General features: G+C 37.3%; 1 protein-coding gene across 3 annotated transcripts in view; it reads right to left on the bottom strand.

The window, feature by feature from the left end:
- FANCL (FA complementation group L) overlaps positions 1 to 14,121 on the bottom strand; it is an 89,058-nt gene that overhangs the window by 52,444 nt on the left and 22,493 nt on the right. For all 3 annotated transcript variants that reach the window (XM_068986510.1, XM_068986518.1, XM_068986526.1), the window contains exon 5: positions 7,414 to 7,514. In XM_068986510.1, the coding sequence (XP_068842611.1) occupies positions 7,414 to 7,514 (101 nt within the window). The remainder of the gene's footprint in view (positions 1 to 7,413; positions 7,515 to 14,121) is intronic.

Below are 14,121 nucleotides of genomic sequence, written 5' to 3'. Positions count from 1 at the left end.
TACCAGAGCCATCTCCAGAGCACAACTCCAAGAAGCATCGTCAAGCCAAATACCAGAGCACTGTTAGCAGCCAGCCTTGGCCATGTACACGCATCTTATAAGCGAAGTTGGAGATAAAAATATACATCTTGAAACTTTTTCGGAGAATTAAATAGGAGCTGTAAAGTAGCTAGCAGGAACTTATAATTGGAATTTCCTATATATAATAACCTTAGTCTAAAGGGAAGACAAACATTAATACTGTGATGAATGCTACAGTAGAGTATTCATATCCTTACCTTGGCTTTCATCTATTATCTGAGTTAGAGACCTGTTTCTTTTTTTCTCCCATATCAGAAGAATGTGTATAAAGCAAAGCAAAAGTCAGTACTTTCTAAGTATCTATAAAAACACTTATTCCATAAAATATCTTATATACTTGCACTACTTCTAACTTTGTTGCTAACAGATCTCAAAAAATCCTTTAAGTATATTCCATAGTATCTACCTGAGTTAGAATTAAGTACTACTGGAATCATCTAATTAAATTCTGATTCTTCTACTAGATGTAAGTTCCATGAGGAATCTTAAGTCTTGATTGTGTATCTTCACTGCCTTATATTATAGGCATTTGATAAACAATAGGTGGAAAAAAATAAATTATTCAAAAATCTGATATTTGCATACTCAATGCTTCAACTAATCCTCATTAATGGAGTTCTCCCAATAATGTCACATCTACTTAGAAATTGCCTCAAACTACCAAAATAACAGAAATAAAACAAGAACATTGCTACTTCCCTTTCCAAGGCCTTCCTACATCCCTATCTTCTAAACACTAAAATCTTAATATTTAACCATCAGAAAATAAGTCAAAGTAATTTTTCTCTTCTATCACTTCAAATCCAAAGAATAATCACATCCATGACATCAATGGCTCAGATGTTAAAGAATCTGCCTGCAATGCAGGAGACCTGGGTTTGATCCGTGGGTCAGAAAGATACCCTGGAGAAGGGAATGGCTACCCACTCCAATATTCTTGCCAGGAGAACTCCATGGACAGAGAAGCCTGGTCTACAGTCCACGGGGCTACAAACAGTAGGACATGCCTGAGTGACTTTCACTTTCATGACATCAATGCCTGAAGAAAAATCTTTTTAACTTCAGCAGGATTGTTAAAAGTGCACCTCAATTCATTACTTGTCTTCTCTGTCTCTATCCCAAATCCTATTCAGGAATGACACCTTATCAGATAAGGTTAATTTCATGAATATGCACTAATCAGTTCTCAATGGTACAGTTAAAATTATACATAATGTCCATTTCTGGATAAAAAAATGAAGTCAGTTCAGTTCAGTCGTTCGGCTGTGTCCGACTCCTTGCAACCCCATGAATTGCAGCACGCCAGGCCTCCCTGTCCATCACCAACTCCCGGAGTTCACTCAGACTCACGTCCATCGAGTCCATGATGCCATCCAGCCATCTCATCCTCTGTCATCCCCTTCTCCTCCTGCCCCCAATCCCTCCCAGCATCAAAGTCTTTTCCAATGAGTCAACTCTTCACATGAGGTGGTCAAAGTACTGGAGTTTCAGCCTCAGCATCATTCCTTTCAAAGAAATCGCAGGGCTGATCTCCTTCAGAATGGACTAGTTGGATCTCCTTGCAGTCCAAGGGACTCTCAAGAGTCTTCTCCAACACGACAGTTCAAACGCATCAATTCTTCGGCGCTCAGCTTTCTTCACAGTCCAACTCTCACATCCATACATGACCACAGGAAAAACCATAGCCTTGACTAGACGGACCTTAGTCGGCAAAGTAATGTCTCTGCTTTTGAATATGCTATCTAGGTTGGTCATAACTTTCCTTCCAAGGAGTAAGCATTTTTTTAATTTCATGGCTGCAGTCACTGTCTGCAGTGATTTTGGAGCCCCCCAAGATAAAGTCTGACACTGTTTCCACTGTTTCCCCATCTATTTCCCATGAAGTGATGGGACCGGATGCCATGATCTTCATTTTCTGAATGTTGAGCTTTAAGCCAACTTTTTCACTCTCCTCTTTCAATTTCATCAAGAGGCTTTTTAGTTCCTCTTCACTTTCTGCCATAAGCGGTGGTGTGGAGTACCTTAGACTAAAACTTCCAATGAGAATAACTAAAGCAGCCTGATGACAAAGAAAAGAAAAACAAAGTTTCAAGGTGTCAAAAAATTGCTAAGGCAACCAGGACTTGACAGACCAAGGTCCTGAAGAAGGGGAACAGAGGAGAAGTAAAACAGACAACGCTTCAGCCATTTTTCCCTCAGGGTATCTAGCAATTCCCCCAGGGGAAGAAACGGAGGATTGAGGAAATGGGGCAAGCAGAGAGTTATCAGTAAAATCACTGCAGATGGTGACTGCAGCCATGAAATTAAAAGATGCTTACTCCTTGGAAGAAAAGTTATGACTAACCTAGATAGTATATTCAAAAGCAGAGACATTACTTTGCCGACTAAGGGCCGTCTAGTCAAGGCTATGGTTTTTCCTGTGGTCATGTATGGATGTGAGAGTTGGACTGTGAAGAAGGCTGAGCGCCAAAGAATTGATGCTTTTGAACTGTGGTGTTGGAGAAGACTCTTGAGAGTCCCTTGGACTGCAAGGAGATCCAACCAGTCCATTCTGAAGGAGATCAACCCTGGGATTTCTTTGGAAGAAATGATGCTAAAGCTGAAGCTCCAGTACTTTGGCCACCTCATGTAGAGTTGACTCATTGGAAAAGGCTCTGATGCTGGGAGGGATTGGGGGCAGGAGGAGAAGGGGACGACCAAGGATGAGATGGCATCACGGACTCGATGGACGTGAGTCTGAGTGAACTCCGGGAGTTGGTGATGGACAGGGAGGCCTTGCATGCCGCGATTCATGGGGTCGCAAAGAGTCGGACACGACTGAGTGACTGAACTGAACTGAACTGAGCCAAACAAACAAACAGAAACAAAAGAACATAAACCAGCTCCGCAGCATTTCTGGCAATCTCATGAGAATAGAGGAATAAAAATAAGAGACTTAAAGGTCCAGAATCTGGTGAAAAGGTAGGGTCAGAGACTGGATCCTAATATTCTGGCAATTTTTCATCAAAACTTTTCATAAATTGCAAGGTATAAGAGGATAAAAACCCAAGCAGAAAGCCAATGAAAAACAAAGTGTAATATTTAGAAATCTCATAATACTCAAGAGAAATTAATTAGAATTTAGAACCCACCAGTGGGGAAAAGTCCCAGTGAACATATCTATGCTCTCAGTGGGAATCCCTGGAGGGCTAACTATAAAAGCAAAGTAAATAAGATGCATATGAAGCACTGCTCAAAATGGAGCCCAGACTCTAATGGAGAGATAAACTACCCTTACAAAGACAAAGTTTAGAGTTTAGGATCTACCAAGGGAGAAATCCAAATGAACACACTTGACTCTTGCTTGAAAGCTCTGGAGGGTTATAGCCTGGGGGTGGAGAGGGGACAATGAGAACCCTGCAAAAACTACAACCCATCTTGAATCAATGCAGTCTCTATGGCAACTTGCCCCCACTTTATTTTCCTAGCAAAAAAAAAAAAAGTAAACCCTTTGTAGAAGAAAATATCATCCGGAGCCTGTAAGTTTTTTAATATACAATTTGCAACACTCAACAAAAGATTATCAGGCATAGCAATGAAGCCTGAATGGCCAAGGGCAAAACACTGAAGAACAGCCAACAGGATAGTAAAAAAGGAAAAAAAGGGGCATTAGCTAGAATGCATAGAAATTAAGACAGCTTCCTCATATCTCCTCTTTTTGCCTTTTTTTTTTTTTTTTAGAAAAAGCAATCATGTTATTGCTTCCCTGGTGGCTCAGATGATAAAAAATGTGCCTGCAATGCCAGAGGTCTGGGTTCGATCCCTGGGTTGGGAAGATCCCCTGGAGAAGGAAACAGCAACCCACTCCAGTGTTCTTGCCTGGAGAATCCCATGAACAGAGGAACCTGGCAGTCTACAGTTCATGGGGTCACAAAGAGTCAGACATGACTGAGCGACTAACACTTTCACTTTTCAATCATGTTACTAAGCAGAAACAGGGAGACAACGTCTTACATTTTTTGTTGTTATTATACAGTATTCAACTTTGTACTGAATCAATTGTGACAATAAAGAAAAACCTTTACTTTTAGCTCTCAAAAAAAGTCTAGGCCTTTGTATTTACCTAACAGAGTTAAAAAATAACATCCACATGAAGAACCTGCACACAGCTGTTTACAGCAGATTTACTCATAACTACCCAAACTTGGAACCAACCAAGATGTCCTTCTGCTTGTGAATGGATAAACTGTGGTTCACCCAGACAATGAAATATTATTCAGTGCTAAAAACAAATGAGCTATGAAAAGATTGAGAAGAAACTGAAATACATAGTACCAGTGAAATAAGTCAACATGAAAAGACTTCATAATGTATGGTTCCAACCACATGATATTTTGGAAAAGGCAAACTTTTGGAGAGAGTGAACAGGGCAGTAGTTGCCAGGGGTCAGAGCAGAAGAAGGGACGAGTAGGTAGAACATAAGGTATTTCAGAGGCAGTGAAATTACTCTGTACTGTATTATAGTAGCAGATACATGTTTTTATACATTTGTCCAAAACGAGAGAAGTTATATGACTAAGAGTGTATGCTAAAGTAAACTGTGGTTTAGGGGTGATAACAATATGTCAGTGTGGGTTCATCCACTGTAACCAATGTACCACTCTGACAGGGGATGCTGATAATGGGGGAATCTAAGGGTTATTTGGGGGAAGAAAGCATATGGAAAATCTCTGCACCCTCCTAATTTTGTGATGACTAAAACTACTCTTAAAAAAACAAGTCTATTAACAAAAATTAATAAAAGTACCAGGAATGCCAAGATCCAGGATTATACTGACAGAAAATCACACAAAAATAAATAAATTAAAAACAGACTCAAGGGGATCTAGATTACGGCAGCAGGTAAAAGAAATTTTAAACTATGAAAATACAGAGAAAAAATAAGAGAATTTCAATAGAGCATTAAAATCTAGTAGAGTTATACTAATACCTAACAAAGTAGACATTAAGGCAAGAAATATTACTAGATACATAAAGAAACATTTAATGATGAGGGAAAATCACAAGGAAGATGCAGCAATTATAAATCTATATGCACTCTAAAATTAAAAACAGAACTTCAATATGATTCAGCAATTCCATTTCTGAGTATATGTCTGAAACAAATCATAATGTCAAAGAGATACCTGCACATCCATCAATGCAGCATTATTTACAACAGCCAACACAGAAACAACCCAAGTGCCCACTGACAGATGAATGGATAAATAAAATGTGGTCTGTGTGTGTATATATATATACACACACCATGGAATATTTTTCAACCATACCATTTGCAACAATGTGGATGACCTCTAATGGGCATTATGCTAAATGAAATAAGACAAACAGAAAAAAAATGATGTCACTCATATGTGGCATCTAAAAAGTATCCTAAAATACTAAATTCATAGATACAGAGAAAAGATTGGGGGTTGCCAGAGATAGCTGTGGAAGGTGAGTGTAATGAGTGAAAAGAGGTCATCAGGTACAAACTTCCAGTTAGAAAATAATTAATCGGAGCATAACTGCTTATATACATTACAGCTTATATAGTGACTATAGCTTAGATGCACCAACCTTCAGCACAGTTGAAAATCCACCTATAACTTTACAATAGGCCCTCCAATGCTGCAGGTCCACGTCCATGCATTAAACCAATGGCAGATGAGATAGTACTGCAGTAACATTCACTGAAAAAAAATCTGCATATAACAACCTGTGATGTTCAAGGGTCAACTGTATTGTATATTTCAAAGCTGCTAAAAGTAAATCTTCCAAGTTCTCATCATAAGAAAAAAAAATATGTATGTATGCTTACAGATGTTATCTAGACTTCTTGTGGCAATCATTTCATAATACACAGTCATAGTGGATGTTGTACATGTGTATGAGTTCACTCATTCTGCTGTGTCTGCCTTTTACAACCCCGTGGACTGTAGCCCACCAGTTTCCTCTGTCCATTCAATTTTCCAGGCAAAAGTACTGGAGGAGGTTGCCACCTCCTACTACAAAGGATCTTCCTGATCCAGAGATTGAACTCATGTCTCGCTGCACTGGTAGGCCAGATTCTTTACCACTGAACCACCTGATAAGTCCATTATGTTGTACACCTGAAACTAGTATATAGTCAGGCATACCTCAATAAAAAAATGTTAAATAAAATTCTTTAGTCAGGAGGAAAATTATTCCAGACATGATAAAAATGCAGTAAGGAAGGAATAAAAAACACTGGGAAAATAATTGTGTGTATATGTATAAACACTGACTCTAAAAACAATAATAATGTTTGTCAAATTTAAATATAGAATTAAAATGCATTATAACAATAACAACAGGGGGAGAAACTGCAATAGAGTTTTAGATCCTCACAATATAAGAAAACTGGTAAAGATAACAATATACATTTTGCTATGTGTCTATTGTAATCTCTAAGGTAACCTCTAAAAGAATAAAAAAAGTAAGTACCTAACAAGTTAATAGAAAAATATAATAAAAATTGTGATTAATTCAAATAAAGGCAGATGAAGAGAAAAACACAAAATATATGAGACAAACAGAAAACATGCAACAAGATAGTAGATATAAACCTAAGTAAATCGGGTGATGTCAGTCAACGGCAGTCCAAAGTTCCTAAAATTCTCCTCCCATACAACAGCAACAAGAAATTGACCCAAAAATTTCAGCAAAAAAGCAAATATACAAGGTGAGTGAGTGACAGTCGCTCAGTCATGTCCGACTCTTGGTGACCCCATGGACTGTAGCCCACCAGGCTCCTCTGTCCATGGCATTCTCCAGGCCAGAATACTGGAAGGGGTAGCCTTTCCCTTCTCCAGGGGATCTTTCCAACCCAGGGATCGAACCCAGGTCTCCAGCATTGCAGGTAGATTCTTTACTGAGCCACAAGGGAAGCCCATATGAGGTGAAGGGATATGCTAATTAATGCAACTGTGGTAATCCTCTCACAACGTACAGGTATATCAAATCACCACACAGTGCACTTTAAATGTGTTAAAATTTTGTCAATTATATCTCACTACAACTAAAAGAAAACAAAGTAACACTGATAACTTCTTAGCTAACTGTGTACATAAAAAGGTTATTTTTTCCAAATTATATTTAGTATTTTACCTTGTAAGTCAATTTTTTACGCTGACACACCTTTAATTCATAGTCACAAAAAGGATCAGATACTCTAACTACAATGAAACGCTTTGACTAAAAACATGAACTGCTAAAGCTGAGAATATATCAAATTGAAATGTGTTAAAAAAAAATAGGCATTTCTTAAAACAGATTTTAAAATAGACTTACTTATTCCAACCAAGAGCTCTTATTTCTCCAATAAGGCTTGAGTAGAACTTGGGAGGAGGAGGGAGTACATATGGTTCTTTTTTATTCTTTAAAGCAACTTCCTGTTTAAAAGAAAAAACGTGAATCAGCTGTGGAATGCTACACAATGAATTATTAGTACCTGACTACAAAACACAACTCTTGCACCTCATTAACAAGTCCATTATTTTTATAGAAAATCCAGCTGATTTCCCTCCTCATTAAAAAAAAAAAGGACAAAAAAAGGGGTAAAGGACTGCACCAAAGGTCATGTAAAAATGTCAATTATTATACCATACAAACTTAATATTGAAATGTCTAATATTCTCCTAGACTATCACGTCTATCACAGATGAAAAAGGATCACTAAAAAACAAAGCAAAATCCTCACCCTCAAGGCTTTACTATTTTTCTACCCCTGTGGATATAATGTTTGATAGAAAGAAACATGTACCTTTAAAGAAAAGCCTGAACTCTATGTACATGGCCTAGACCTATATATTTGTACACCATTATGAATCACATTCTTACAAACAAAAATCCTTCTTTATCACAATAAATAGTTAACCTGTTTATTCCCTTTACTGAATTCCATGCTGTATTACTCCCAGACCAGCGAAGCATTTTACCATGTATCTGGTTAGATCACACCTTCTTTCCCCACTAAACCTACCTATGACATCTTTAAGATGATTTATGTTCCCCTGAACAAAACTAAAATTTACATTCTTTACAAGCAATACAAGGATCACTAGAGTTGCTGAGGCTGAAAATAACCAATTACTTCAAAGGTGTTACCCTGGACAGTATCTTACTTGGAAAGTAAAAAATAAATGTACATATGAATTACACAGAGGTTCATATGGTTTGGATTATTAAAAGGTATTATAAAAAGCGGGCTTCCCAGATGGTTCAGTGATAAAGAATCCACCTGCCAATGCAGGAGACACAGGAGACCCAGAGTTCAATCCCTGGGTCTGGATGATGCCCTGGAGAAGGAAATGACAGCCCACTCCAGTATTCTTGCCTGGGAAATCCCAAGTACAGACAAGCCTGGCTGGCTCCAGTCCATGGGGTTGCAAACAATTAGACATGACTAAGCACATTATAAAAATTAAAGAAATAAAAATTTTTAAAAAAAGATATAATAATAAAACAACATAAGAACAAGTCTAAAATTATAAAGATTTCTGGTAACCCTAATAAAATGTATACATTTTTATTCACTTAAATATGTTTATTAACATGGATAGAAGGCTACTAAATTAACACTAGAAAAGACTAGATTTTTACAAAACAGCATTACAAAAATCAGGACTGCTAACTGAAACTACTTAAATACAGTTCTGAATCTGCTTTAGGATAAAAACAAACAAACCAAACCCTGAAAACTGGTCAGTAAGGCCTAGAATGTCAATTTGAATTAGAAAGGAAGCTCCTAGAAGACAAAAAGTATACTGCCTTTTCATAAACTACTTAGTGCTATATATAAACAACCTGATGGTCCACAAAAATTATTAGTATTAAGATTCTCCTGTTACAAATACTACTAACAGGAGTCAGTACAGTGCCTGTATTTACAAACATGTAAGAGTTACACAGTATTTCTTTGGAAATTTTTTTCAATTCAAAAATATTAATTACTGTTATTCATATATACTGAAGATAAAAACAAATGGATAATAATGTACTTGGATAAAAGAGTACTTTAATCCTAGATTTATGACATGTGCTAACTCTGCCTTCTACTTTGGGTCAGACAAGTTATTCCTAATCTAGAACCATAACAGAGAAAAGGGCAAAGACAGAGAATTGTGGAGAATGAAGCAAAGGTACTTAGAAGAAAGAACATAAGCTTTACAAACCATGAGTTTAGATCCTAACTTTAAACAATTCCAAGTTTTGAGGCCTTAGGCACTCAATGACTCAGCTCTAAAAAAGGAATAAAATAATCTACCTGTTGAGTTCTTTTAAAATATAATTGTTCATTTAATAAATATGTATCAAACTCCTACTATATGCCTAGTTAGCACTAGGAAACTCCAAGAGAAATTTAACAAAATGTCCTGAAAAAAGTTCAACAGCTACTGATTTCATTTGGGCAACAATCTTAATATTTTCACCAGGGATTATATTAGGTTAACCCTATTACTAATAATACAACCCAATAAATAAACTAATAATTCTTACATCTTTAGGTAGACTCCCACAAATGTGCAATAGTATTACCAACCGTGTCCACAATTTTAGAGAGTTAAAGTATAGGATCTTATTTAGGAAAGTAAAAACAAATGTACTATACAGACTACTGTGAATTAGAGATCAATCACACTATTTTAAACTAATGAATATTTCTTCAAAATTAAATGACCATTAGAGCTTAAATTAGTTAGCTTCATAGTAAAACCTAATGGGCCACATAGTTTTACTCTGGTTCTCTAAGTCCTATTTGTATGGCTTATCGAAATTATGATAAAAAGTCAAAAGAAACTTTTTCAACTTTTGTCCAATGTCAAGGAGATGTAAACCAAAATGTTTCACTACTTCAACTTACCTTTTTAAGGTTATCATGTTGTAGCCTTTGACAAAATTTACAATGAATTTTGATAAACCTTATTAACTACAGTTTACAAATTTATAAGTCAAAATTTAAACTTTAGAAAGTGACTTTTTAAATACTTTCATTTCATCCCAAACTTTTCACCAAAGCCTTTGTCATGAATATTAAAGAAAAGAATTCAAAACAAATCTAGCAAGTAAATTAAGTTCTCAATATGTGGCAGCTGCTGCTAACAATAAAAAGAAAACAGAACCACAAAGAAATAACAAAATGCTTTCAGTTGTTAGTAGAAATATAGTGGCATTGTAATTTTATAAAACAAATATAAGAAATATTTTATAGATGTGAGAAATGCATAAGTAAAACATAAAATTATAACTATGTTAATACTCAAAATGGAAAAGAAAAAATAAAACTAGAATTACCACATGATCCAACAATCCTACTCCTGGGAATTTAACCAGACTAAATTAACTCAAAAAGACAGAAGCACCCTATTTTCACAGCAGCACTATTCACAACAGCCAAAACATAGAAACAATCTAAATGTCCATCAACAGATGAATGGATACAGACGATGTGGTACATGAATAAAATGGAGTACTACTCAACTATTAAAAAATAATAATGCCATTCACAGCAACATGACTGCAAATAGAGATTACCACATTAAGTGAAGTCTCAGAAAGAGAAAGACAAATACTGTATGATATCATTTGCATGCGGAATCTAAAATCTGGTCAAAATGAACCCATCTACAAAACAGGAACAGACTCACAGACACAGAGAACAGATTTGTCCTTGCCAAGGAGTAGGAGAGGAGGGAGAGAGATGGCCTGGGAGTTTGGGTTTGGTAGATACAAATGATTACATTTAGAATGGATAAAGAAGGTCCCACTACACAGCACAGGGAACTATATACAATATCCTGTGATTAACCATAATGGAAAAGAATATTAAAAAGAATGTATATACATGTATAACTGAATCACTCTGCTATACATCAGAAACTGGCACGACACTGTAAATCAACAGAACTTCAATAAAAAAGAAATACTAGAAATGAAAACTCAGATTTAAGAGAAAAGAGATACAAGCATAAAAGTCAAAGAAGTAAAATCCCTATGCCAGATGTAAATTGAAAATACTGAAATGAAAACAAGTAATAGCAAAGGTCTGAACAGTCAAAGCTATGGTTTCTCCAGTAATCATATACGGATGTGAGAGATGGACCATAAAGAAGGGAGTGCTGAGTGCTGAAGAACTGATGCTTTCAAATTGTGGTGCTGGAGAAGACTTCTGAGAATCCGTTAAACAGCAAGGAGATCAAACCAGTCAATCCTAAAGGAAATCAACCCTGCCTATTCACTGGAAGGACTGATGCTGAAGCTCCGATGTTTTCACCAGGTGATGCAAAGAACAGACTCATTGGAAAAGATTCTGATGCTGGGAAAGATTAAGGGCAGGGGGAGAAGAAGGTGACAGAGAGTAAGATGCTTGGTTGGCATCACCAACTCCATGGATCTGAGTTTGAGCAAACTCTGGCAGATAGTGAAGGACAGGGAAGCCTAAGGTGCTGCAGTCCATGGGGACACAAACAGTCAGACATGACTTAGTGCCTGAACAACAAATAGCAATGAACATGCCAGTTTCAAGACTGTGGCATCCAAATACCATTTCCTACAAAGAAACCATATCTCTTTGGTAAAACAGGATAAGTGAATGGAACTAGAGAAACTGGTGCCACAAAGCAAAGCTTAGATTGTGTTAAAAGAACTCAGGAGCCAACATGAAAGGACTTATATTGACCAAAACTGGTAAAATTTAAGCATTAAAAACTAATAATCGCAATGGACTAAAGTTAATAAAATATTTTAAAATACATGGTTTCATAATAATAAAAAAATCATTAGTTCCCTTTGAATTCCTAGGTACCAACTCATTATTCTTAAAATTGATTTAAAAAAAAAAAGGAAAAAAATCAAGCACTTATCCTTATTCCAACATGGGCAAGATCTCAAATTTACCAAATAAATGATGAGGGGAACTTCTTTTCTGTGAAATTTTCAGCTAATAAATGTAGATGATGGATTTTTTTAAATCACTATTTGCAACCCCTAACAAGACAGTGGATGTAGTTAATGACCATCACTGGAAGCTAAAATCAGTTGGTGATAGGCTGATCAGAAACTTTGTATTGGATGGATCTAAACCTATTGACTAATCTTAACTCTATTAAATGAGGAACTACCAGACACCATGTACCTCCTATGCAGAGTAAGAAGTACAGAGCATAAAGTATTATTATCAGGAGAAATGAATGCAACTTCATTCAGACCTCTAATTTAACTGCTAGATTACAAAAAAAAAAAGTATAATATGTTACAAGATAGCATGAATATCTAATGAACCAAATTCAGAATGTAGGAAACCTTTTAAAATGCTCCAGTCCCCTTCTCCTAAAAGAGTAGATAGGTAAAGAAATATCTTAGGCAAAACTTTCAGGTTTGCTCATGGGTCCATGGGTATTTACTGTAGTCTTCCTTCTTTTGCTAATCAAGTATCTTATGTATCCATGCATGCTAAGTCGTTTCAATCATGTCCAGCTCTTTGCGAGCCCATGGACTGTAGCCTGCCAGGTTCCTCTGTCCATGGGAATTCTCCAGGCAAGAATACTGGAGTGGGTTGCCATGCCCTCCTCCAGGGGATTTTCCCAACCCATGTCTCTTATGTCTCCTGCATTGGCAGACGGGTTCTTTCCCACTAGCGCCACCTAGGAAGCCAATTTATGCACAGTTAACTGACAATAAACAGTAGAAAATTCTGAAAGAGATGGGAATACCAGACCACCTAACCTGCCTCTTGAGAAAGCTGTATGCAGGTCAGGAAGCAACAGTTAGAACTGGACATGGAACAACAGACTGGTTCCAAATAGGAAAAGGAGTACATCAAGGCTGTACATTGTCACTCTGCTTATTTAACTTCTATGCAGAGTACATCATGAGAAACACTGGACTGGAATAAACACAAGCTGGAATCAAGATTGCTGGGAGAAATATCAATCACCTCGAAAATGCAGATGACACTACCCTTATGGCAGAAAGTGAAGAGGAGCTAAAAAGCCTCTTGATGAAAGTGACAGAGGAAAGTGAAAAAGTTGGCTTCAAGCTCAACATTCAGAAAACGAAGATCATGGCATCTGGTCCCATGGGAAATAGATGGGGAAACAGTAGAAACAATGTCAGACTTTACTTTTTGGGGTTCCAAAATCACTGCAGATTGTGATTGCAGCCATGAAATTAAAAGACGCTTACTCCTTGGAAGAAAAGTTATGACTAACCTAGATAGTATATTCAAAAGCAGAGACATTACTTTGCCGACTAAGGTCCGTCTAGTCAAGGCTATGGTTTTTACAGTGGTCATGTATGGATGCGAGAGTTGGACTGTGAAGAAGGCTGAGCGCCAAAGAATTGATGCTTTTGAAGTGTGGTGTTGGAGAAGACTCTTGAGAGTCCCTTGGACTGCAAGGAGATCCAACCAGTCCATTCTGAAGGAGATCAACCCTGGGATTTCTTTGGAAGGAATGATGCTAAAGCTGAAGCTCCAGTACTTTGGCCACCTCATGCGAAGTGTTGACTCACTGGAAAAGACTGTGATGCTGGGAGGGATTGGGGGCAGGAGGAGAAGGGGACGACCGAGGATGACATGGCTGGATGGCATCACTGACTCGATGGATGTGAGTCTGAGTGAACTCTGGGAGATGGTGATGGACAGGGAGGCCTGGCATGCTGGGATTCATGGGGTCGCAAAGAGTCAGACACAACTGAACTGAACTGAACTGAATAATCAATTGTATATAACTATATATATATGTGAAGAGTTGACTCATTGGAAAAGACTTTGATGCTGGGAGGGACTGGGGGCAGGAGGAGAAGGGGACGACAGAGGATGAGATGGCTTGATGGCATCACTGACTCGATGGACCTGAGTCTGAGTGAACTCCGGGAGTTGGTGATGGACAGGGAGGCCTGGTGTGCTGCGATTCATGGGGACGCAACTGAGCGACTGAACTGAACTGAACTGAACTGACATATATATGTAATGAAGCTTAACAAGTTTTTCAGAAATCT

Source organism: Capricornis sumatraensis, chromosome 1, assembly GCF_032405125.1.
Source record: "Capricornis sumatraensis isolate serow.1 chromosome 1, serow.2, whole genome shotgun sequence".
In the NCBI taxonomy this organism is placed as follows: Eukaryota; Metazoa; Chordata; class Mammalia; order Artiodactyla; family Bovidae; genus Capricornis; species Capricornis sumatraensis.
The sequence above is the reverse complement of the archived record's forward strand: the minus strand, read 5'-3'. Positions and strand labels throughout refer to the sequence as shown.